General features: G+C 40.6%; 1 protein-coding gene across 5 annotated transcripts in view; it reads right to left on the bottom strand.

The window, feature by feature from the left end:
- Positions 1-9,113: 9,113 nt before the first annotated feature.
- SLC37A1 (solute carrier family 37 member 1) overlaps positions 9,114-25,511 on the bottom strand; it is a 46,490-nt gene continuing 30,092 nt past the window's right edge. For 3 of the 5 annotated variants that reach the window (XM_077342786.1, XM_077342787.1, XM_077342784.1), the window contains exons 9-20: positions 24,726-24,763; positions 22,525-22,608; positions 22,082-22,210; positions 21,129-21,219; positions 20,496-20,558; positions 19,200-19,285; positions 18,825-18,873; positions 18,013-18,086; positions 17,237-17,315; positions 15,991-16,088; positions 13,772-13,824; positions 9,114-12,335 (exon numbers count right to left, since the gene is read on the bottom strand). In XM_077342786.1, the coding sequence (XP_077198901.1) occupies positions 12,320-12,335; positions 13,772-13,824; positions 15,991-16,088; positions 17,237-17,315; positions 18,013-18,086; positions 18,825-18,873; positions 19,200-19,285; positions 20,496-20,558; positions 21,129-21,219; positions 22,082-22,210; positions 22,525-22,608; positions 24,726-24,763 (860 nt within the window). In that variant the 3' untranslated portion in view covers positions 9,114-12,319. Of the gene's footprint in view, positions 12,336-13,771; positions 13,825-15,990; positions 16,089-17,236; positions 17,316-18,012; positions 19,286-20,495; positions 20,559-21,128; positions 21,220-22,081; positions 22,211-22,524; positions 22,609-24,725; positions 24,764-25,511 lie in introns of those variants that run through there. The other 2 variants (XR_013231955.1, XM_077342788.1) reach the window with 2 other exon arrangements.

Here is a 25,511-nt window from a genome sequence, read left to right as displayed (position 1 = left end):
CTACTGTATAGTTAATTTTCTTGATTTCAAAGATATTTTAGACTTTTGTGAACAAACACATCTTGTAAAAATAAGAGCCCTTTAAACAAGATACTTATGAGGATGAATGTTGCTTCTAAATCTCTTTGTAAACGAGTATAATGTAATTTCATATTCATCTTAAATGTATGTACATATTGACAAGGAGGATGAAGGGGACTTAGAACAGGGAAAGAAGAAAAGACAGGGCACATGTTGAAATATCCAGATGGTACATCTCTTTGAGCAATGATCACAAAAAATGATCTTGATGCTAGGTGAGTCCGTGGGCAAACCCTGAAGGCAGACCTAGACAATAAATTTCAAACCTATTTTTCCCTTTTCCTGTGCCTTTAAAATTGGAGGTGGTGGCAGCAGAGGAATGGGGGCCACTGATCCTGCAAGCAGGCCATCTAATCCCATGAGAAACCAATGTAATAGAGATGCCAAATGATCATCATGGCTGGTAAGTAGAATGTGAGTCAATCTGACTGGTGTTTGAGCATAATTAAGCCATCTCTGCATATTTGTCTGTCTTTTTATTCTTTCTCCTTTTATTTTGAATTATTTTATTTGTCACCCACCCTTTCTCTACAGACTCACAACAGCTTACATCACACAAGATATAGTCTACAATAATTCAAAATCATAACATCTAAAACAATTCTGCCCTTCACTGCCTATTTATAATCTTTCAGCAGCAGGAGTGGGAGAGAGCAGAACTTTTTTCCAGCCACGAAGGGGCTTTGATAAGGAAGCCAGTTTTGTTCATTGGTGTTTATTGGGTCTCAACCATCTGAAACCTGAACTTCTATCTCAGTCTGTGTCCCTTTCTTTGATTCCTTTTCAGTTTGATCTCTGGTCCTCCACTATTCTGATCAGTAGTTCTGCCTTTTAATTTAGGTTTCAGTGTTTGCATCTGGTTAAAGTATTTGCACATGTGTTGGGATTCCAGTAACACAGAGCCCATAAACACCTGTCCCAGGATGAATTCTGTCACCTGGAGATAATGTTGTTATCTTTATCATTCTGCCATGATAAGGAGGATTTTACCATAGTTGTGGAACAGGTGTGGTGAAATGTGTGGAATTTGACCCCTGTTTGTCCCTTGGAACTTGAATCAATGGTTCCTGACTTGGAGCAAGGGATCCTGTAGCTGGGAGTGGTTGCAGCATCTTCCGCCAGTTTCAGAACCCGCATGCACAATATGGTCATACGTTCTCTGCATCCCAGTTTTGCCAGAGGCTTGCTAGAGCTGAAGAATCTGGAAGATGGCAACATAGAGCTGCATAGTATGAGCTGCCACGAAAACAGCTTTGCAGAATACATTCAAAAAAGACTTCTGAGATGCATCCAACTTGACTACCTCATAAACTAAATCAATAAACAACACATGTTTTCATTTCAGATGGCAGTTCCTATACAATTTTATATACAAGGGATAAACTTGGAGATTTATTGTCTATCAGGCACAGGGCATTGAATACTTCTAGAAAGTTATAACATGAAGAGATTTGAAAGGGCTTTGAGTAACGGGGAGGAGTTGGCAGGTTTTAAAGTGGAGGCTTCAGGCTTGGCCTAGCTTTTCAGATCCCAGTGCTGATAAACTATTCCCCAGTGGGAATGGTGGACCAATAAGTAGGTATTTTGATTGACTAGTCCCACGATACACTGCTGCAATGTTACTTGTGCTTTTATTTGAATAATATAATTTGAAAACGACTATACATCACGCTTCAGTATGGATTCATTTGAAAAATAAATAAAAGTCATTTTGATTTGCTCTGGGAGTATAGTCAAGATATTGCCACATTTCACACATCCTGGCTGTAAAGATGATCTGGGTCAGTTTCATGGAAGCAGTAGAAGCCTTGACTATTGGAACTTTCTCCTGACTGGCAAAATCCTAAGCAAATGTAGGAAGGAGAGCTGCTGGATCACCAAGAGATCTACCACACGGGAGGCATTATGCTGCACTGCTGCCTGGTGTTTGGTCTGGGGCTAACTGCCCTGATTTTCCCCACGACTGCACGAGGAGCCTTTGGCCCGCTTCACCCCCATCTTGCCTTGTACGATAGACCAGAAATCAGAACTTTTCGGCACTTTTGTTTTCTTGCTTGCCAATCATTGTCACATGATACAAACTCCCTATCACCTTCCAGCAACATTTTGTTGCATTTGATCCCCCCTCAATTCTGAAATCCTTATTTTCTATGAAGTTTTAATGTTATAATTTTTTTTAAATGCAATAACATGCCTTACCCAGGACTCAGATGCCTAGCCCTGCAGCCTTCCCCTGAATGCATTCACCCTCTCTTCCCTTGCTGTGCTTCCACCGGAGGTTGGAAATATCGAGTGGTGGTGGTGCAAGGGCAGCCTGCCTGTCTGCTGCCTCCTTTGAACTCACCCAGAAGTGCAGCTGGAATGTGGGAGGGCAGGAATAGCTTGTGCCTGGACCGATTGCGTGGAGGCTGGCTTCCTCCTAAGGTTGAAGGGTGCTCAAACTGTGCCAGTGTTTAAACTTTTTAAAAACTTTGTTGCAGCTCCACAGCCATTAGGATTGGGGGTCTCCCACAGCTCCACTTGGTCTGTCCAGGCATGAGCTTATCCTGCCCTCCTGCTTTCCAGCTGTGCTCTGGTTCTAACCTCCAGTGGAAGAGAGTGGCAAGGGAAGAGAGGGCAAATGCAATCAAGTGAGTTCAGTCTAGTGATATGACTTTATTACTAATTTGCAGGAGGGGGGCGGAAATCATTGGTTGGGAAAGCTTTGACTAGAGGTAGTTTGTGTGTGCACAGTCTAAAGCTTTAAAAGATCCATGCCCTCAGGAAGATACCAAACAGGCAGCAGTAAAGAAGTGAGCATCTGGGCACGTGTTACACTGGCAACTTGGTAGCCGCCCACCCTTAGGTTGGGCTTTCACGTGGTGCTGGTGGCTGGGCAGTGGTGGTGGGTCTTTCCAGAGCCACTGCAAGCAGGAGGTGGCTTGGGGCTGCCTCTCTGGCCACCTGTTCAGCATCTGCTCCTGAGGCAAACATCTTTTAAAACTTTTAACTGCAGACAAGCACACTACCTCTAGCCAAGCTTTTAAAGCTTTCCTGCCTGTGATGTTTTTTCTCCAGTGATCCAAGGCTCGTGAAAAACTCATATAGATAGACTCATCCTGCTTGTAACCCCTCCCCCCCCAATGGAATCAGTAGTGGAGCTTTTACACTGATGAAGGGGTGGAGAACCACTAACATTCTGGTAAGACCAATTGCGCCACACAAAAAAGGGGACATTTCAGTGCTGCGACACTATCTGGTTTTTCCTCATTGGTATGAAGAATATCTGTGCTGATTCCCAAGTGAAGAGAAGGGGGAGAAGGTGCAGAATGCAGGTGCAAAATGAATTCAAAACAAAGCCCAACTGACTCGACTTCTGTGAAAATAAGTTAGCTGTGAGTGCATAATAGGCCACTGACACTGGGATCCAGCCTTGGGAGCAGTAGGGGGGGGGGGGCTGGGGTTTATTTGCTCTGCAACAGCCAGATGGTTCATCAGAGTAACAGAGCTAAACATGTGTTTTCATATTACTTTCCTTAGGTCTGTAACCAGTAGACTTGATAGCTATTTTCCATGCATGTGTACTACCTAAATCTTCAGCAAAAATACCCCAAAACATTTATTTCCTGTTTAAGAAAGCAGACTGTGATTCAACTCCACCCAGAAGCCTAGATCACTCTCACACAATAAGAACATGCATGCACAGGGTGGGGGTAGCTACAGTAATTGGAAAGCTCTGCCCTTTGTACTTACTGACAAAGAGCGCTTGCACTCGAAAGCTCATGTCCTGAATAAATCTTTGTTGGTCTTAAAGGAGCTACTGGACTCTGATTTTATTGTGCTACTTCAGACCAACACGGCTACCTATTTGAATCTATACTTACTGAGAGGGTACCCCAAGGAAATGGTTACATGACAGGCAGGGTTTTGTAATTGGAGTGATGGCATACAAAGGAATGTGCTTTTACATGATTACAAACGCATAGCACACATTTAAGAATACACAAGCCCAGGGTAGGTTTGTGATGGACCTATTTTAATGGGGCTTATCTCAGCCCAGTTCTAAGACTACATAAATTATAACTTCTGTGATTTGTACATGTCCTTGGATTTGGTTCTTGATGAGAATTGGGATTATTTTAGAGTGTAGCTACACTTTTTGTATATGTCATTATACTAAGAATTTCCATTTCCCCATCAGCATCATCAAGTTACAAGGAATGCAGGCAAGGAAACACTCAGGAAAATGGGAATTATGCTACATGTACAAAGAGGGAGGGGGGAGCTACACAGGCCAGTTATGATGCACAATCTTTGCCAAGGTCTAAGCATGTTTCTTCAGATCAAGTGGAGCTGTATTAAAGGTTTTTTTGGGTGGCAGCAAGGCGATTATTCCAAAATATACTATTTTTCTGCAAAGGCAGAAGGTCAGTTCCATTGACAGAAATCCCTTTCCACTTCATCCAGCCCCTTATTGTGCAACCATAAGGACAGAGAATCACAAAGAAATAAACATTTCCAGACATTTACATCACAGTTCAATAAATCAAAAGGTTACAAAGTATTTTGAGGGTTTTTCCATTTTATTTCTCTGAAGCTAAATTGTAACCACCTGAAGAAAGGATGATGATTACACCATAAAACCCCATAAATTCTGAATTCATTTAACCTTACAAGGAGTAGAACTTTGACTCAATCCAGATAATGAGGAAGCATAATCATAGGCTTTGACAGCAAATTGCCTTACCTTACAAGTTCACAGCCTGGCAGTATAAATCAAAATATGGCCCATTAAAAATTTGGTGCATGTGGAGAGAGAGGAAGCCTGGAAATGAGGACACCCATATTCTGGATGGCATTTGATATCCACTTATTAAAACACCACCTAGAAGGTCTGCTTTTGACTGGAGAGTTTACAATATGTTGCTTAAAAAACTAGATTTTATATTGTACAAGACTGAGAGCAGAATAAACTATATTAAGGTGGGTAGCTGTGATGGTTTGAAGCAGCAGAACAAAGCTGGAGTCTAGTGGCACCTTTAAAAACAGCTATGTTTTATTCAGGGTATAAGCTTTCATGTGCATGCACACTTCATCAGATATTAAGTGTGCATGCGCACAAAAGCTTATATCTTGATTAAAACCTCATTGGTCTTAAAGGCGCCACTAGACTCAAACTTTGTTCAGCAGAATAAAATGTTCAAGATGCAAGTAGAATGCCAGTCAATATCAGGAATGGGAGAAGAAAAAGATCTCCTAAAGGTAATTTATATTCAGGAAAATTCCAGTGATCTAAACCCTAAACCAGGGCATGACAAACTTTCATTTTACAGTCTTCAGAGTTTTGTATACTAACTGCCATATTTTCTAATTATTGCTGCCACAAAACCTAAAAATCGGACAAGAGAAGAATGGATTCATTTGAATTCTGGGGTTGGAGAAGGCTTCTGTGGGTACCAGGGACAGCAGAAGTCGCAAACAAAAAAATAATACAGCACATAAAATCTGATATATTACTGGTAGGCAAAATAACGAAACTCCACCTCACTTACTTTGACCATATCATGCGATCAAAATGGAGTAAGCAGTTATGCTAGGATTGGTCAGTGGAAAAAGGAAAACAGGCTGACAAAAGGCACTGCGGTTGGATGCGATCTAAAGGGACAGTGGCCAGAACACTGCATGGCTGATGGAGGTGGTGCAGGATCGGGGATTATGGCAACAGCTGGGCCATAGGATCACCAAGGGGCTTTTCGCACCGGGATCTTTGTAGCAAATTGGTTGCTGAATGAAAAATCGCCATTTAAAACAGTGGAATTCGTCGTTATGCATACCTGCCTTTGTAGTGGAATCCAGTTGCGTTTTGTAGCGTTTCCCACAGGCTTCCGGTCTCGGCAAAAATCGCTAGAAAGGAAGCGCTCTTGCCAAGCTCGTCCCGCCCCTGGCCGTCAAGCAGCCAATGGGCAGCCGTTAGCATGCTCCCAAACAGCCCCTTTCCCTTTTAGAAAGTTTTTTTTAAAAAAAAACCAGACCCATTGCAACGAATCTGTGTTGATTCGTTGCAACAGAGAGACCCATCCAGCTGCCTTGTGTGTTTGAGCTGTCATTTATTCGTTTATTCTTGTTTGTGCTTAGTGACTGAAGGGGAGGGACTGAAGCCGGGGAAGCCTCTAAACAGAGGCTCGCTGGTGCGTTTATCCCCGCTCGCTCGGAGAAAAAAAAATGGCGATCGCTTCGCCGGAAGATCAGAGGAGAGAGCCAGGGGGAGGGACTTTGTAGAAACCGCAACAATGTTAACGCACAGGTCTTTTTCGCTAGTGTTGCAGATTGGTTGCAGGACTGTATCGCTTTCCGGAGGGTGAATCCACTTTTGGGGATTTCCCTGAAAGCGCTACAAGGAAGCGCTTTTTGCAGATCGTTTTCAGGTGTGTGGCAGATTGTCAACGACGTTGTGCATAACGGCAAATCAGTAGCGTTTTCAATTGGCAACCATTGTGCGGTTTTGAAGGCGTGCGAAAAGCCCCCAAGAGTCAGACACAACTGAATGGCTGACAACAATATACCTAATCCTAACCTCTTTACATTTAATAATTGTTAAAGCTATGACAAAAGTGTTGTACATAAATAGGATAGCCTTGTCTGTCATCGCTACAACAAAATGTTAACTATTGGTAGCCTTACTTCTCCTCTATTTCTGATAATTTCATTATTTCAGTAATGCTTTTGGTTGAGGCTGGGGGGGGGGGGAGAGCTGTCCCAAAGTTCTACGGACTGGAGGTCTCATCTAGTTGAAGGCCTGTGTGAGATTACCTGGGTGGGCCAGAGTATGAATGCAATCGGGGTTGGTGATCTACTGACTGGGATAGGGATGTTGGTTCTGTTGGAATTTTTAGATTGTATTGTTATTTATTGGGGATTAATTAAGGGGCTTTTATGCGGATTCTTGTATTTTACCTTTTATCTTTTGTGAACTGCCTTGGGCCGACTTTGTTGGGAGGGGCAGGATATAAATTAAATAATACAATAAATAAATAAATTCCATTTCATTGATTACTGGAGTCAGTATAGAAAGCAACTGGTTACAAAATGCATCCGTACTGGGTCAGCTGGACCTCTCCCAAGCTTTTGGTGGCGTGGATCCCGATAACCTTTTGAACTGCCTGGTGGTGAGTGGTTTAACCAGTTTTATTCTTTTCTGTTTTCACAACGTGAAGTTGTGAGACAGTTCCTTAACTGTTGATCTACGTCTCATCTCCTTCATGATACCACCGGTGACATCTGGAGATTTATGGTGAATTGCCATCAGCCCAGAGATGGCAGGCACTCAACTATATATCTTAGTTCAATCAAGTTCCAGGAGAGATTAGGATAACCATGACTGAGCATTCAGGGATAAGCTCAAACTGTGCAACTAATCCATAAAGGGAAGTTTGACATTCTCAAGCATGTTTATTTTTTTACACCACCATGATGTATCGCACTGAAAATGTGTTGTTCTTCAACCCCATCCAATCACCCGCTTTTATGCACTAAGAAAAGTCACAACTCATCTGCATATAATGAAAAGGAGAAAACAGAACTGAATATCATCAGTGCAGATTCTGGCAATGGGGGAATGACTGCGAGAAGAGACACCATTGTCTACTTGTATTCCTCATGTCTCAGCAACCCCCAGTCCAAATCTTTCACACTGAATTACAACCCAATGGCTGCTTCAACAACCTGCTGTTATGCCAAGCACATATCAAACAGACAGTGACAACTGACAAATTAATAGCAGACAAAACCCTTCCATCATTTTTCTCCAAGGACAAACACCCTCAATCGTGGAGAAAGTGGGGTGGGGAAGAGATCCAATTTCAGAAGCAAAAAGGCAGCATAGGTGAAAGGGGCTGAACCAATATTTTGCTTGAATCTCCTTTTCAGACCTTTTCCTTAAGTACGGGCCCAGAAGAGTGACAGGAAGCACTGCCAGCTTTCTGACCGTCATTTGAATCATAGACTCCTGGGCTTCTCAACAAAATCGGCTCTTCACAGACTTGTTAAGAGAAATATCCAGGCTGCAGTACCATAGCTCTTCAATGGTGTTTGAGGAACAATATTTAGCTACAGCATGTAGCTCATTCCATTACTGTGCTAGATTTATAAAGTATTTCATAGACAAGCTGACTGCAAATATTATAGGCCATATCGTTATTATAGACAGAGGTATTACATACACAGAGGCTCATCAAAAAAGAACCACCCATTGTGTGTACTATAATGCACAAATGTGGTGGGTTAAATGGTTTTCTGACATTTCAGCTCCAACTGATTAAAATAAAAGGGACTTCCTAGACTCTGCAGAGGAGCAGAATTTAAAGTTCTTCACATGCTGTATCTAACACCAACATTTGCTTCATTTTAAGAATATTAGCTGACTTAATATGCATGCTTAACAAATAAGAAGTACCCATACTCTTTTAAAAAAAATGACGACATATGCAATAAAAATATATAAAATTACTAAGTGATCAAGATTGGGGCAGCTTGTTTGGAGAAATTCAAACCACAGATGTCAGATTGTTTCTCAGATATATCTGATGAAGTGGACCTGTAAAAGCTTGTGTTTCAGTAAATCTGTGGAAGATGCCTCAGAATTGTTGCTTGGTTGCTTTTCTTCAACAGATTTGACACAGCTACTCCATCTAAATTCCTTAGGTGTTGTAACATTCAGGGCCAAAATATGACTTAAAAAAAAACCCAAACAAAATACAGTTTGGGAGGTATTCACCCATTAGGCAACGAGACCTCTTCCAGACACTCTTCTGCTCAAAAATCATACTCTAAGTTGCTTTTCCATCAAGAGGAGACAGTGCCTTTCCCCCTGAAGGATAAAGCAGATTATATAACAAGATTCTGAGCCATAACAAAAATGGATATGAAGGTATCTGTAGGAAAGGGGGCCAATTTTGACTACCCCGAATGGAAATGAGGGTCTTGGGCTCATGTTACACCTCTGCCCCTTGGCATAAGTATTATAAGAAGAATACAACTAATCCACAGGATTGCCATTTAACTAAATTTAATAAATACATATCAATAGCATATACACCAAAACTATTAATCTTTGCACATCATACAACACATATTTTAAAAATTCTATTATACATTTGACAGTCAGAAACAAGCTCCGTAATGAAGGAGCTTGACAGTACAATCAAGAAGAAAGTGTACAATTTGTGCTTTTGCAGGATAAAATTAAATATCTCTTTTCCTTTGGTAGATATCCAAGTTATTTTTCTTATATGCAATTTGTATCAAGTTAGGTTTCTTACTCTGTAGATGATTTTCACGATAACTATGAACATTAAATTAAAACCCTTGGTATTAAAATTCACCTTTCCAGGTGCAGACCCAAGTTGCCCTCTGATACTGTGTGTTTAGGCGATTCCTGGTTACATCAATTTCACCTGTTAAGGCAGAATCTAATTCAGGGCTTCTCAATGGGGAAATGTGAACATTTGGGTTTTTTCCTGTGCTCACTATTTTGAGTCATTTGTGCACTCCCCCTTCCTCATCACCGCCCTCCCTCCTTCCCCTCCTGTGGGAGAAGTGCCCAAGCGCTTCCATCTGCTGTGGATCTCACTCCCCCCACCCAAGCCTTCTTGGGAGCATTGCCTAATACACAGACAACTTGTAAAAAAAAAAAAGTGCCTGCTTGCACCTTCATTTTAATTGTCCATTCCTACATTCTGTGCCCTCAATCACCTCTCCCCCCTTCCCTCCCAGCTATATATATTTTTAAAAAACCCTAGGTTATCACATTACAACACTACTACATTGTAACACGCAAGACTGCTTTTTTATATATTTAAGAGACAGAGAAAGTAATGGGCTCCAGTGTTCAGGGTCTTCAGCTGCCAGCCTGCCCTGTCCTCTCCCTGACCAGGAGGTGGATGCTGAGGCTGATGAGGGACAGAGAGGGTGATGAGCTTTCCCGTGCCTCTGTCTTTTGGGCCACTGCTGAGGCCCTGCATGCTGGAGCCTGCCACAACAGCAGCTGCTGTTGCTGCTTCTCTGCCAAAAAGGGCTGGTTGTTTGGGGATTGTATCCATCTGGTTAAATCCACTCAGGAGCATGGTGTCATGGCCCCAGCAGCATCCTCCTGCTGCTTTCTCTTTTTCTGTTTATAGATATAAAAGCAGCCTGTCATATTACAATGCAGCAGCACTGTAACACAATAGCCTAGATTTCTTTAAAATAATAACATCCAGTATACTTGGGGGGAGGGGGAGAAGGGGAGATGATTGACGGCACAGAATGTTGGAATGAAGAGGTGCAATTAAAAGAAAGGTGCAAGCAGGCACCATTTTTTTTTCAAGCCTGTGAATTCAACTGTGAATTAGGTAATGCTCCCAAGAAGGTTTGAAGTGGGGGGAGAATGAGATGCACACCAGATGGAAGAGGAGAGCACTTAGGCACCTTTCCCATGTGAAGGGGGGGGCACAGAATGGTGGAATGAAGGGGCACAACAAAAAGAAAGGTGAAAGAAGGCACAATTTTGCAAAAAAAATAAAAACACCCACAAAAACCCACACTTTTTGGTAAAGGGGAAGGGAGCAAAGCATTATGGAGGCTGCCTCCTTCTCTTTATGTGAAAAACATATGGCAATTTCCAGCCTGGGAAATAAGGGGAAGAAAGCCCATATGCGGAAAGCAAAGTGTCAATCCAATCGAAATCCAAAGTGAGGCTAAACCAAGGTATATCTCTGAATGCAGAAACAGTCTGAATTTTGTTCATTTTATGAAAACTAGAGCTAAGGCTTCAGAGTAGTGAAAAATAATCATAATACAAAATTCTGTGATGTTTTGTTGAGTACGGGGGGTTCCACAAAAGAAAAATCTCCATCATTCACTTCAATTTTGAAAACAGAACTGTTAAATGTGAAATGTTAAATCCTGGCATGTACAATTTGTGTGTGAACTGTAGAACAGCTGATTAGGTGTAGTCTTCAGCCTCCAAATTAATGTGCAGGTCAATTTTAACTTGTAACATTTTAGGTTCATTAAAAAAAATAGCTTCCTGAGGAAATGCATTTCATAACTCATGAACTGATCAATGGGCCTTCTTTCAGTCAATATTAACTAATCAGTTCCAAGGATCCAGGGGACAGCTGATACAACTGCCTCATTGCAATGTACAGTAAGGTGGCTCTCCTCGGTCAATGAGAATAACTCCAGAAGTAAGCTGTTAGATAATTTATGCATAATTGTTCTGTATAGTTGCTGCAGTTGATCTTCGGTTCCAATCTATTACATACTGGATATTGCTTTGGGATGGAGTAGCGTGAAAAGTTAATCATTAATGCCAGATAACAAGGTAGTCTGCTCTCTTACCACAAAATGTGCAGCTTATATCCTCGACAGCAAGTTCAGACACAACATGAGAGATACTTAGCTCAATGATTTGCTGATTTTTCTTACCCCATTCTAAACCAGCACCCCAAGTTAATAAACTTTCTTAACTTCTTGTTCTCAGATGTTTGACTTCTATTTTTTTAAATAAAAGCATGTAAAGGTAAAGGTATCCCCAGTGCAAGCACCGGGTCATGTCTGACCCTTGGGGTGACGCCCTCTAGCGTTTTCATGGCAGACTCAATACGGGCTAGTTTGCCAGTCCCTTCCCCAGTCATTACTGTTTACCCCTCAGCAAGCTGGGTACTCATTTTACCGACCTCGGAAGGATGGAAGGCTGAGTCAACCTTGAGCCGGCTGCTGGGATTGAACTCCCAGCCTCATGGGCAGAGCTTCAGACTGCAAGTCTGCTGTCTTACCATTATGTGCCACAAGAGGCTCTATAAAAACATGTAGCATTACATTAATTTAAACATTATATCCAAATGAATATCAAGGCACATTTTCTTTGGCTCAGTTCTGGTATAAAACAGCCAATAGCTCCTTTCTCTTCTTCAAGAACAATCACTATCCTGAGATATTGATACATGTGCAAAATAAAAAGGGAAAGATGGAGTTCTAAACCTCCTTTCAATAACTGTGCAAACTGGTTCAGGAAACAAACCTCAAGTTAAATGTCAAAAAAATATTCTCACAAAGGCCACAATCCAGAGAAACGTGCAACAGGGATTCCCTCCCCTTTAAGCATAGCAGCATCTTTCACAGGGAAATAAACAGGCTACCTGGATCACAGTCAGAGTCTTTAAAATATATATACACATATATATTGTCACACACAAAGTCCATTCTTCTTGCATGAATGTCAATGTTCTTTAAACCTGTGACAGAATGGAAAACATCAGCAAGCCAGAATTGATATATATTCACATTAACAAGCGACTGTAGAGACTTATCCCTGAATGCTAAGAAGCTTTGCAATAGTTTCTGGAAAACCTCCGTCTTGCACTTTGGCATATTTTCAGTGAAAAGGAATTCTACAGCAGGTAAGCTTTCTGCTTGGCCTCACTTTCCTTATTTGGTGCAAGGAGGACATAATCAAAAAGATATTTTTGGCACACCACCGCAATCACAAGGGAACGACAGTTCTTCTGAAAGTTGGAGGCAGAGTTGTAGAGATGCTATGACCATGGGGCACATTTGTTTTCTTTCTCTTCCCACAGTATGCGAAAAAAACTTTTGCACATTTCTATAGTGCTTTAAGCAGTACTCATAAAAATCCAAGCTAAGCAGTGCAACAGTGCTGGTCAAAATAGATGTGTTCAGCTATTTGTGTCTCATCAGCTGAAGCTGTTTAAAATAAACAGTACAAGGTTCCCATTCAAAACATTGCCCTGCCTTTGCAGTTCAGTTAAATCGACCAGGCTCTAAACTGCCTTAAACCCTTTCTAATTTTACTGTCTCACTAGTTTTTATGGATCTGTCGGAAAGGTTGCAGTGGGGAATAGGGAGGAATTAATAAGCTTTTCTGTCTCTTTTCATTCATAATTGTATTGTTATCACACTACCATACCACATGGGGACCGGTGCTGTGGTAGTATTAAAGGGAAAACTGTTTCCATTGTTCTTCAAAAATGAACAGCTGTGTACAGGCCAAGTTCTCTAAGGCCCAAGCTGCTTAGGGATTTAATTGTTCACAGTCAGCACCATGAAATGTGGGGAGAAGGCAACAGTAACTCAGTGAAGACGTCATAATGGTGCACAGGCTTAACACATTCCCTATTGCCCATTCCTGCCAGGAGTCAGTTCGGTGTACTTTGTGCCAGATATAGACTCAGAAAGACATGGGCCAGTTCCAGTTTAATTTCACAGGTCTGTAACTCTTCTGACCTTAGTGGCACAAATACTGAAAGGCTGTGATTCAAGGAAGGTGGAAGAAAGACAGAAGTGTGATGCAAAGGCTTTATTCACTTTGCTGCATCAAAATCCCCGCTACCAAAGAAAACTAGCACACTGACATTTAAAAATTAGAAGATAGCCACCAACACACGTGGCTTTTTCAGCAATGATCTCAACAAGCTAACATATACTGTGGAAGAAACAAAAGTAAAACGTTTCCTCCAGCAGATGTGAAAAACAAAGTGTATTTTATTTTTAAAATAATATAAATATGTGGATTCTTTTTTGCTTTTAGCAAGAAAACGGGAATCAACAGAGAAAATAAAACAAATAACAGATTATAATTGCATGGAAAGCCAGGTCAACTTAAAATAAAAATAAAATTGTCTTGACATGCAAAAATGGGAACAAAACTTACAGAGTCTGATTCATCCCACAATGAAGTTCTTTTCGTATGAGACGGAGTAAGAACTGTATAAATGAAATAGCCAATCAAAAGTAGGAAGGGGGAAAAGGCACATATAAATAATTCTTTAAAATAACTACCTTTTAAAAAAGAATAAAGCTAGAGGAAAGCCTAAAATCACATAAAATGTGAAGAAAAACTGGCAGAAATGAAAGCCCCTGGAATCTTAACAAAAACATCTATAGAAAGCAACTCCTGCAAAGAAATGGAAGAAGCTCATTTGGTTATGTTTGCAAGGGAAGTACAACTTGGTGGCAGTGGGGAATGGCAGATCTCTGACTTCTAGGCAAAGTGCTCCAAGGCTCCCATTAGGTCTGAAGGTTGTAGTGAGAACTCTGGCCAAACAAACAAATGGTTTATAATTCCTTAATTGAAATTATACCTCTGGTGCAAGCTTTCTCAGCCAGGGTTTCATGAAACTCTGGGGTTTCTTGACGGTCCTGGAAGAGTTTCCCGAATTGGTAGGAGTCAATTAATTTAATATATATATTTTTTAAATTGTTAAACGTTTTTTGGGTGATATGACCATATATAGTCATGTTCCCCCCTATCCCAAAATGGCCAATGACGGGCCTGGAGGGGGTGGGAAGGGGCCCTGGTTGGGTGTGTACACAGCTATGCTGCCCAACCATATTCAGCACAATCAGATGACTTCTGGGGTTTCTTAAAGCCTGAAGAATGTCTCAGCGATTTCTCAATCGTAAAAAAGTTGAGAAAGACTACTCTAGTGTAAGCCCTAAGCCTACATAGAATGGATTTTGCATGGTTAGCTGATTGCTTTGTAACATGCATGTGATATATCACCAACTGATGTTTATTTAATTTTGCATGTTTCATTACAGAATGTATTCTGGGTGCAGAGTACATACTGTGATGAAACATGAAAAGATAAATAAACATTAAAAAAGAACAAAAATCCAGGTGTACTTTGCTGAGAAGGACAGCAGAGGGAGTCCAAGTCAGCTGGGGAACAGAATGGATAAGTTCATCTCTCAGAAAATGCTGTTTTCTGTTTTCTGTCCCTCTGATGTCAGTTCATTATCAGCATTAAATTTCAGCAATATGTGTAATTTGTTGCAGAATCAGTCCATAGCTACTATATTAAGCCCAAACAATAAAACAGTACTCTGAGCAATGCATCTGAAAAGAGACTATGTTGAGCTGAGTCAAGAGGAAACATATTTGCTTTCCTGAAAAAGTCCCCACTTCTGGGTGATCTGGGGGTGGGTGGGACCCTAGATTGGCTATAAAATGAGCACCCATTCAGATTTTAGACCTTTCTATGAAATTACTTTGGGTGGAACAGGTATAAAATGGATTTGATTTTACAAAATGGATTCTAGACTTCTTATTCCTATGGGTACAATTGATAGATGAGATGGAAAGGTAAGGTTAGCACACTCCTGTCCAGTTCCTCATCATATGTAGGACTAGTGTATTGGCTGAAGATGCCCTGAGAGATGCTCAAAAGCTATTTAAGCCTCACACTTTCTATCATCCCACTGGATTGGATTCTATGGTCCATTTCTGCCAGTTGGAAGGCACAGGTGAGGGGAGTATTTTCACTACAATCATCCATGACACACACTTGGTGCTGTTTCTGGTGGATCCCCTGAACCCAAGGGACAGCATTTAATGGAGTATAACATATGTCAGTTTTGTGAGCTGAACTCTTTCACAGAGTTCCAACCTACTATATTTTCAGATAGGCACAATTACCTTCCCCAAGAACAAGAGAAATCAGATCAGCTTCCCTCAAGATCATCATAACTATTTCAGGCAATAATGTAATGAAAGTAAAACTGAGGGGTGCATGAGACAATATAGATCCATTGTCTATGGATCCATTCCTATGGATCACTCTTCCAATTCACTCTACCCCCTTATATAAATTAACTTCAGTGACATACATATGTCCTATATAAATTACATTCCTGTATTGAAATATTTACTCAGTATACTTATTGAAATGCTTCTGATAAGCACGCATTATGCAGATGGCACAGGTTTTATAAACCCAAGTGTAGTGAAGCTGTTATGGCTCCTGTGGGCTTCAGAGTGTTCAGTTTCAAGGCAACACCCACATTATGGAGCTGACCTAGATCACAGATTATTAAATTCAAGTCTGTACTTAAAATCAATGAGACCATGAGATGAATGGTCTGACTTACAAGTAAGGCACAGGCATCTGCTACCATCAACATATAAAAGACATTGTTCCAACCAGTGGGAGAGAGGAGTCCAGCTAACAGAGGTCCTAGAGCAGCTCCTAAAATACAGTATACATACGTTAACCCAATACATCTAGAAAGCTGAATGACTATACTAACAAAATATCAGCACAGACAAATAGCATATTTGAAGAAGCTTTCTAAGTGAGCCACCACGACACCATGAAGCCTTACTACTGCAGTGGAACAACATGCAATACTAGTTTATTCGTGGATCAGTGTTTAAGTAGCATAAAATAAAGCTACAGATACCTTTTCTGTACTGGCGGTGCCATGCCGGCCTGCTGTCTGGTGTCTGTACTGGGGCAGTTTGCCCCACCACTTCTTGTGTCCCAAAGGGGACCATTTTGGCTGGCGCACCCCGTCCACCCTGGATTTCTGCCTCCAGATGAGGCAGCCAGGGCAAAGGGGTTCTGCTGTGCTCTGCAGTGGTGTGAGGTGTTTCTATTCATTTTTAAGATGGTAGGATGGCTGCTGTTCCAGTTTTTTAATTTCTTGCATGTTTTGAATGGACTTCTGGATCTTCTATTCTATTTTAGTTTGGTATTTACACCCCCTCTTTCAGCAGTGGCAATTAAGTCATTAAGTACTGTTAGAAACAATGCTTTATTTTTTATTTGAGTTCAAATATGTTCATTGTGCATGCTGGAATGACAATCTAATATCTGGTGTGTTCTGATATGGGAGGATTCACTGAGCTTCACAGTCCTTTGGAGAAGTGAGTAGTTAGACATTCTCCAAAGTATTGTTGCCTGGATATTGTGCACAGGTGATGTGAAATCATATATGCACAGCTAAACGTGAAGGTACTATGAACAGATCAAGATATGGAAGGGACTGGAAACTAGGCTTTATATAAACTTCTCTCCCACCCTTGGAAAGGGGGAGAAAACCCTTCTGTCTTCATCACTGTGCTGAGTAATTCCTTAGTAATGTTGACATCATTGAGTGAGAGGGAGCAGGAAAGACAAGAACTATACACACACTTGCTGGGCCACCTTCACACATGCAGCTGATGCAGATGTGTGAATTTGCAATAATCCACACTCCCAGGACATGCAACTGGATGTTGCCTTCTTATCACCTTTTGAAGAACTGAGGAACGATGGGCCTGATTTTTGCACTGGTAAAAGAACAGTACGTCTTCTGATCTTAAGGCGTGGGTATAACGGAAACGGCAGCTTACCTACAGAACCTGTTCCATCAATGATTGCTGTAACTGTGGAAAGTGCTTTTGCATTTCCCTTGAGACTTTTATGGGTACCCTTCAAGACAAAAACGTTCACTTCTCAGTAATTTAAATACAGGAATTGTAATAATAATTCATCCTTTACATTTCTCCTTTTATCTCCTTTCTCCCCTTCTTGAAAATGTATTGAAAAAAATAATACCCAAAAGATATTCTAAGGAAAAGTGATCTACATCAGTGGTCCCCAACCCCCGGTCCGTGGACCGGGATCGGTCTGTGAATCAGTCGGTACCGGGCCGCGGCTCCTCCTGGCCCTCCTCCCCGGCTGCTGCCTCGGGGGCTGCCCTTCCACTCTGCTTCTGGGTCACCTTTGGTGCTCTCCAGCGGCGGAGAGTCAGGGGTGCTTGCGGGAAAGCAAGTGGAGGAGGGGCTCAGGGGGCAGCGGCGACTACCCTCGGCAAAAGACTACCCCTCCGGTCCTCAGTAAAATTGTCAAGCGTTGACTGGTCCCCGGTGATAAAAAGGTTGGGGACCACTGATCTACATCAAACCAGGTTCATATCTTTTTCTCCAAAAAGATGTTTGTTTATTTATTATTTAATTTATATCTTGCCACTCCCACAAGTGGCTCATGGTGGGTAATAATATAACCCCCATAAAACCATCAAATTACAGTAATAATCCCCTTTGGCAGTGTAAAAACTACTCCTCCAACCCTGCTCTCAGACTGTATTCCTGAGCCTGAGTTACAGGAAGATCATGAAACCACTCACCAAATCAGCAGAGACAGCCGTTGTGATCAGTGCATAAGGACCATTTACAAGAGCTCCGCAGATGAGCAGCATGACTTTGAAGACAGGGGAAAAACCATAAATCTTAGACATTTAAAATCTTTGATGATTCAAATGTTTTGAGTATAAGATCAATTATGCAATGTGCACTGATTAAAAGCAAACTGGCTGTAAGATTATAAATACTGTTTTCCAAAATAACTAAAGAAAAAAACAGTCATCTAACACTAAAAAGTAGTATATTATTCTTGGCATGTACTTGAAAACGGTGGCCTATAATACAGTTACACAGTGGAAAAAATTGACATCATATGAAATGGCCACTGACATTTTAGTTATTAGAGCCTTGCAAACATCATGTACCCAGCAATCCTGTCTGCTTCTCTGTCTCTTCATCCACTTCTGTTACTTGTTTTGAAAACAGAAGCATCCCAGGCTAAAGACAGGTGATGATGGTAGTCGGCCCTTGTCATGCACTTCATTATAGCCAGCAGCACTTTAAAGATAGACACTGCTATCTGTAGCCTGTTTTCGAACTATGAACTGTCTTCAGAGAAGCAAATTAAACTGCTCTAGCTAATCATGGCTCATTAATTATGCCGCTCTCTTCAATAGAAGATCCCTGAGTAAAGAAATCAGAACACAAGTAAAATCTGGACTGGCCTAGAAATATAATTTGGGGCAGCAGTTCTTAGCCTGCCACTCAGTCCTTTTGAGAATTATGAAATACACTCCTTGACATATTCTTAAATCACTGCAAATGAAAACTGAAAAGTATAAAATTGACATCTCACCTATGGTAGCTTCAAGGCCCATTTTACTGACAGCAGAAAATACATATAACTGGGATGGACACAAGCAACAAACAATTAGTTTAAATCATGCTACTTCAGATTTTCAGCAGTATGATCTAGTTATCTTTGATGGATAAGTCAGAACTTTTTCACGTTCTGAAATCTACAGGCCTCTATTGCTCTATGCTATGCAGCTAGCGTGACCATTTCTAGGATTTTTAATGATTTCTATACAACATGCTGGGGAAAAATCATATTTTAGGAAAAACTAGTAGTTACAGTAAAAATGCACATATTATCCCAGTGCCATCTGATAGATCATATTCTGCTGTGCATAAAAGTTTGTATCACTGTAGAAATAATAACATATCTTACTATGGGTGCTGCAATCAATAGCATTATGCCACAAGTTGAAGCCCTTTTATTAAGTCGATCTGATATGATGCCTGCCAAAATTCCACCTGCAGAAAAAGATTAGAAGACTGCATAGATGGCTTGATACCTTCACAAGTGTTACATACCAATGAAAGGCATATTTTTCTATATTAAAACCCATTCTTTTTTTAAAAAGACATTACCGATCACCAAACCAGCTCCAATAACTTCAGTCATATAATTGGCCAAGACAAGACAGACAATGAACAGACCTGGCAGCTTCTATGCTGATGCCTGAGCTGGGAAACATTAACAGCTGCCTGCGTCAAAAACATTCACTCAAAGTTCTCCACGCTATTTTCTTTCCAGCTCTAGCTATCATTATTAACACTGATTTCCCCCAATACTGAACTCCTTGGCTATCCAGTCTCTGTCTCTTGGACCATTTATGCACTGGGAACTTCATTGCCCTAGCTCCCGTGCAGAAGCAAAAATCGGAGGCAGATGAGGAGCTCCGGGCCAAATGCTCCCCCGTGTGGGTCCAGGAAGATGTGGGGCTAACTGCTATGACTAAAACTCTAGCCTGCAGCCTGGCATGAAACCTCCAGTGCATAAATGGTCTTGCTGTTTCACAATTTTACCTGCCAATGTTTCAAGCTGAGCATAGCAGAATTTTTTCTAAAAAAATCACTCCTTCAATTCATTGCATTCACCTTTTTTTCTCTGACACTCCCCGATTTCAATGTTATATCCACCCAACCTCCAAGAATGTAATCCCAGGTTCACTGTTGAAATATTTTGATTTTCTTTACTGCCACTTCCAAACCCCATCATTACGACTCCTTCAGGATTCCCAAAGACTTGACCTTTGCTTCAAGACCCCCCTTGTAGTCTTCCTTTTATTTTTCTTACTGTCCCAGTTCAGCAGCTGACATGTGGCCACCCCTTTTCTCTGGCCCCTGCCTGTGAAGTATCACTACACAATCACAGCAGATCTGCTCATGTCCCCAAAGTAAGACTGTATACTTGCCTTCCAATGTGATTTGCCCATGGGGTCAGGCATGTGGAAGTAGAGCGGCCAGCTCTAAATTGGGAAATACCTGGAAATGTTGGTAGTGGAGCCTGAGGAGAGTGGGGTTTTGTGCAATCCTGTTTACAGGCACTCCACTCTAAGTCCATTGATTTCAGTAGATTTAGACTGGGATAACTCAGCAGAGGAGATCTCCACCAGAATATAAAATTAAAAAAACATGGAATCTATGTATGTGTAGGCACTAAAGTAATATTCAAGCTCACCAAAGATTCCTCCAACATCAAATAGCGTGGAAAGATCACCTGCTTCTTTTGCATTAAGGTTATCTGCCGATGACAGAAAGAAAAAAAATCAGGTCTTTTAAAATGTGGTGAAACAAGCCCCCCAAAAGAGCACATTGAACAGATATGCAATATGATATAAACCCCTCCCTCAAACAGTAACATTAATGAATGCAAGTGATTACCTTGTAAATATACTGAGCTGTTACTCAAGTTCCCTTTTGCCAGATATTCAAGACTACAATGTTCTTGTATTATGTCATATTTTGTGATGCAGAAATAGTTCTATAAACTTACTTGCTTCTCTTTAAATCACAGTACTTTTAACACACAAGTAGATTTCCTCTCTGGAACCTTGTAATAGTTCCAAAATAAATTAATCACAATTTCCCATTAGGCTACTAATTCAAAATTAAGGAGCTACAGGATAGGCTAACCAAAAAAATCATTCTTAAAAGCTTGGCAAAACCTACTATGTAAAATAGAAAAATCGATAATCTACAAAAAAACCCAATGGGTTTACCCTCAGCAGTCTGCTCATAAATATCTTCTAACATCATTTCTCAAATATTATTTTAAAATATTTCATGATTCTTCCACCAAAAAGATACCTACCTACATTTGTGATATACAGTGGAAGCCAGAAAAGAAAGGTATAGCTGACCAATTTTGCAAATAACAGACACAAAGAGAATTCTACAACCCCCTAAAAAGAGAGAGAAAAAATTGTAAAAAAAAGAAAAAGAAAATAAATTTAAGACTTGGATAATGCTTTGTTTTCTGTAATGTGGATGATTGGATTTTGCAAACAAGGTGTCTGAGAACTCACTTCCCTTTAGATGCTCATTTTTTTATTGGGCCAAGCACCTCATATGATCACACTGATTCTTTGCAGATTAAGACGAAAACATAAGTAGCTATGTGTCTGCCTAGGGATGGTACTCAGCATGGTAGCTGGCCAGTTATCCAGTGCTGGTTCCTGCTCATAACCTCTTGGTTTGAAGAAGAAGAGTTGGCCTTATATGCTGCTTTTCTCTATCCAAAGGAGTCTCAAAGTGGCTCACAGTCACCTTCCCTTTCCTCTCCCCACAACGGTTGGCTGCATGTGGGAGAATGGGGAATCAAATCCAGCTCACCAGATTAGAAGTCCGCGCTCCTAACCACTACACCAAGATGGCTCTCTGGGCTTCTGGGCAGGTCAAGCAGCACTGTAATATATGTGCTGTTGGCAGTATGTGCTATACTGCAACATCAGTTGGCAGTATGTGCTATATTGGCTTGTATTCTAAATTTACTAGATTGAACTACAGTGCCATGATATTGTGTAACTGGCCTATTAAATTTCATGCCTCATGATTTTTTTCCTTTGACACTTTAAGAGCAGTGCTTAGGTCACATGCCAAAAGTAAATATATTTGTATTTTGAATTAAACAGGACAGTGTTAGCAAAAGGAGGAGTATCTCTCGAGGAAGATGAGTATACACTATTATTATTAATATATTTTTCAACAAAGTGGATTGGAGTGCTCGTCAAATCACAAATTGTGTTTGATAACATACATACTCACAGGTATTCGTAAAGCCCCAATAAAGCTTATAGCTGACTGTCCATTTTCATAACCACAGAATCCATTGTTATAATTGAATGGCTTTACACAGTTTTCGTTGTCTAAAAGTAGACATTGCATCTCTGGATCCTGCAAAAAATGCCAATGAATTCAGTAAAGGTCAAAAGATGCATATCTGTATGAACCAGGCAATTAACATACTTTTATGTACTGGAAGAACAAGAATGTTGATTTCAGTATGCTAGCTGGAGCTGAATGCTATTTATGGTTCTGAAAAAAACGTCTTTGGAGCTACTTATATTTGTTTATAGAACCACACAACTAAGAGCAAAACTGGCTTCAAGGTTAAAGCAAATATCCTTTGCAAACTGTAATTATTCTCTGTAACTTGCTTTCATATAGAATATCTAGAAAATCTAAATTTGAAAATAATTTTGCATTACCTGAGATTTGCTTGTTTCTTTAGTGCTTAATTTTGGTTTCTGAATTTTGAATCTATTTGATCCATTCATGTAACTTTTTGAACTCTGAAAGACACAAATAAGCAAAAATATCTAACTTGGGAGTAATTTATTTTAAAAATAGTGGGATTTATGAATAAATGTTGGCTGATCCTGTGAATCTGATCCTCCAGCACAGGGAATCTTTCCTCAGTGCAGGAGCCTTCCTTGGGTGGAAGGTGGCTCTTTCAACAGAACAGGTGCCTTGCACCGGAGAAAGACTATTAATGGAGATCATTCACAGAATATGGCTTCAAGAAGACCATCTTGAAAGTGCTGGAAACATTAAAAGATAAATATCTTTTTGAACTCTAGAAATCTTTAAAAGATATACCACCTTTGTTATAACAAATCAATGTTCACCAAGCAGCACGTCTAATTTTAAAGTTGCACAGAACTCCTCTTCATAATGAAAGGAGATACTTTTCCTGTTCTTGCATTGAAACAAGTTTTTCCTCCACCCTCTCCAAACGTAAAGTCGAGTCAAACTTTATTGCACTAGGCCATAGGCCATTGCAAGATTGACACACAATTAAATTGTTCAAAACAAACACAGATCTATCACAGTTAACTACTAAACAGAGTAAAAATTTACATTAAGCCCAAATTCTGCTCATTAGGTATTTAGAAAGCCCACAGGATTCGCCACAAGGCCAGCTCAAAACTTTCTTGCACCCAATGCAAAGGTGGCAGCCCTTTGTGTCACAAATGGATCCATAGCAGAAAGTAAATACATTAATTTATCATGAGCTGAAGAAAATGTCCTGGAATAATTTATTTAGAAATTTCCTCCTTGGATCTGTGTACAGTAGACATTCCAATAGATAGTGCAGAAGATCTTAAACTACTGAGTTCCTGTAGATCCAGAGATGTTGTGAAAGAGGAATTTGACTCAATCGATAAGGAGAGGCTTTGGCAGAAACTGAACAGGACAAATCTGGATAAGTGTCTTTTGTAGTTTTTACATACTGACACATTGGCAAAAATTAAAGTAGGAACAACAGGGTCTCTAACAAAGGATATCCCAATCAGAAAAGGAGTCAAGCAAGGATGTGCCCTAGCTCCTTTGCTTTTTAATTTATTAATGCATTTGTGGCACCCTGTATAGGCCAGCAGAAAATCTCCATCTTGCTGTATGCAGATGATATGGCCCTTTTCTCTCTGACCAGTCGGACTAAGTAGGCTGCCGGACATATTGGACGATTACTGTAGGGAGGAAGCGCTAATCATTAACTACCAAAACCCAAGTCATTGTCTTTAAAAGGAAACCAATTAACTTGGCGCATACAGGGCACCCAAATCAAGCAATGTAAATCATTTAAGTACTTAGGTGTTACATTCTCTGAGATCCTGTCATGGAATGCCCACATAGCATCCCTAAAAGACTCAGCAATAAAGACCTTGGGGGCAATCATGAGATTTTACCGTACAAAGGGGAGGACACCCCATAGACCCACCTATCAAATTGTTTACAAATAAAATCATCCCCAGCTTACTGTATGGCATCGAAGTTTGCCGTAGGAAAAAGCAGGCGCTAAGTGGCTTAGAATCCATTCAGAACACCTTTATGAGACATCTCTTAACTCTTCCCAAGGGTGCCCCATCCACTTTGATGAAGGCAGAGCTTGGACTTCCCTCTTTTAGGACCCATGCTTATCTAGTCCTGCCAAAATGGTGGAAGAAAAATACAAGGTCTACTACAGATTCGTTTAGCCATCAGTGCTTTAATTCTGCTATAAAAGTTAAATGGCCGCTTTCTGCCTTCATAGATGGTATTATTTCAAGTTACACTGTCCCAGATGATTTACTAGCATAACAAGGAAATAATAAAGACCTAAGAGAGTGGGTTTTCCTCCAGGATGCAAAAATTGACAGATCTTTAATCGTGCAGTCCAGGTATGTGCCGTGGTTTAAGACCCTTAAAAAGGATCATAGCAGAGCCCTGTATCTGGTTAATATAAATATGAGCAAGCTTAGGGGAGTATTTACGGCCCTGAGATTTCAGTCAATGCCCTCTTCTGTTTTGACCGGGAGATATGTTCAAATTCCTCTTTCACTCTCTCCAAAAGGTACAACTTTAAATCAGTGTTACAAAATATAACCCAAAGATAATATATTTATAACAGTAAATTATGCTTATTTACATTTGTTGATGTACATGCGCAGTTTATATCCTTTGGATCTGAAATAAAGCAGCAGAAAATAAGGCTATTAGAAATGCAGATTTGTTTTCCAAAATACTGCAAACACATAGTAACCAAAATACATACTTTTTTTACAAATAGCTTTGCTTCTTTTTGATGTTATATTTAACTTCATATCAAACTAGTAACCCATAGTCTTGTTTCAGTTTCTACAATCAAACCAGGAAGTACACATGGAGATTGGAATTGTGTGCCCACTCCCCTGCTCCAGTTCCCCTCCCCATACCTGCACATCCCCTCTCTTGTTCAAATGCTGAGGGCCATTCCGCACAATGACAAATGTTGCTAAATGTTTGCAGTTTGAAGAAACGCTATATTTAATAGAGGAATTTCATCATTCCGCACATCTTCAATTCTAGTGGAATATTGAAGGCCCAGTAGCGGACTATTCATTCCCCACAGGTTTCCGGTCTTACTGGAATCGCAACAAAGCAGGCAATATTTTTCCGCACTTCTTCGCATCCCTGGCCGTCAATCAAACATAACAGCCAATGAACTGTTGTGTTCATGCTCCCGAAGAGCCCTGCTCCCTTTAAAAACTGTTTTTTAAAAACCCAAAACACCAGTAGCAATGAATATTTGTTCATTCAATGTCTCAGAAAGACTGTTTTCATTGGCGTAGGAGCTGGCGCTTAATCGTTTAAACACTCTTCAAGTAAACCCCCACACCCATGGGTGCAAGTTCTGACCGAAATTACAGGCAGTGTTGAACAGGGGGCTGTATTG

Source organism: Paroedura picta, chromosome 6, assembly GCF_049243985.1.
Source record: "Paroedura picta isolate Pp20150507F chromosome 6, Ppicta_v3.0, whole genome shotgun sequence".
NCBI lineage: Eukaryota > Metazoa > Chordata > Lepidosauria > Squamata > Gekkonidae > Paroedura > Paroedura picta.
This window is presented reverse-complemented; position numbering and strand designations above follow the sequence as displayed.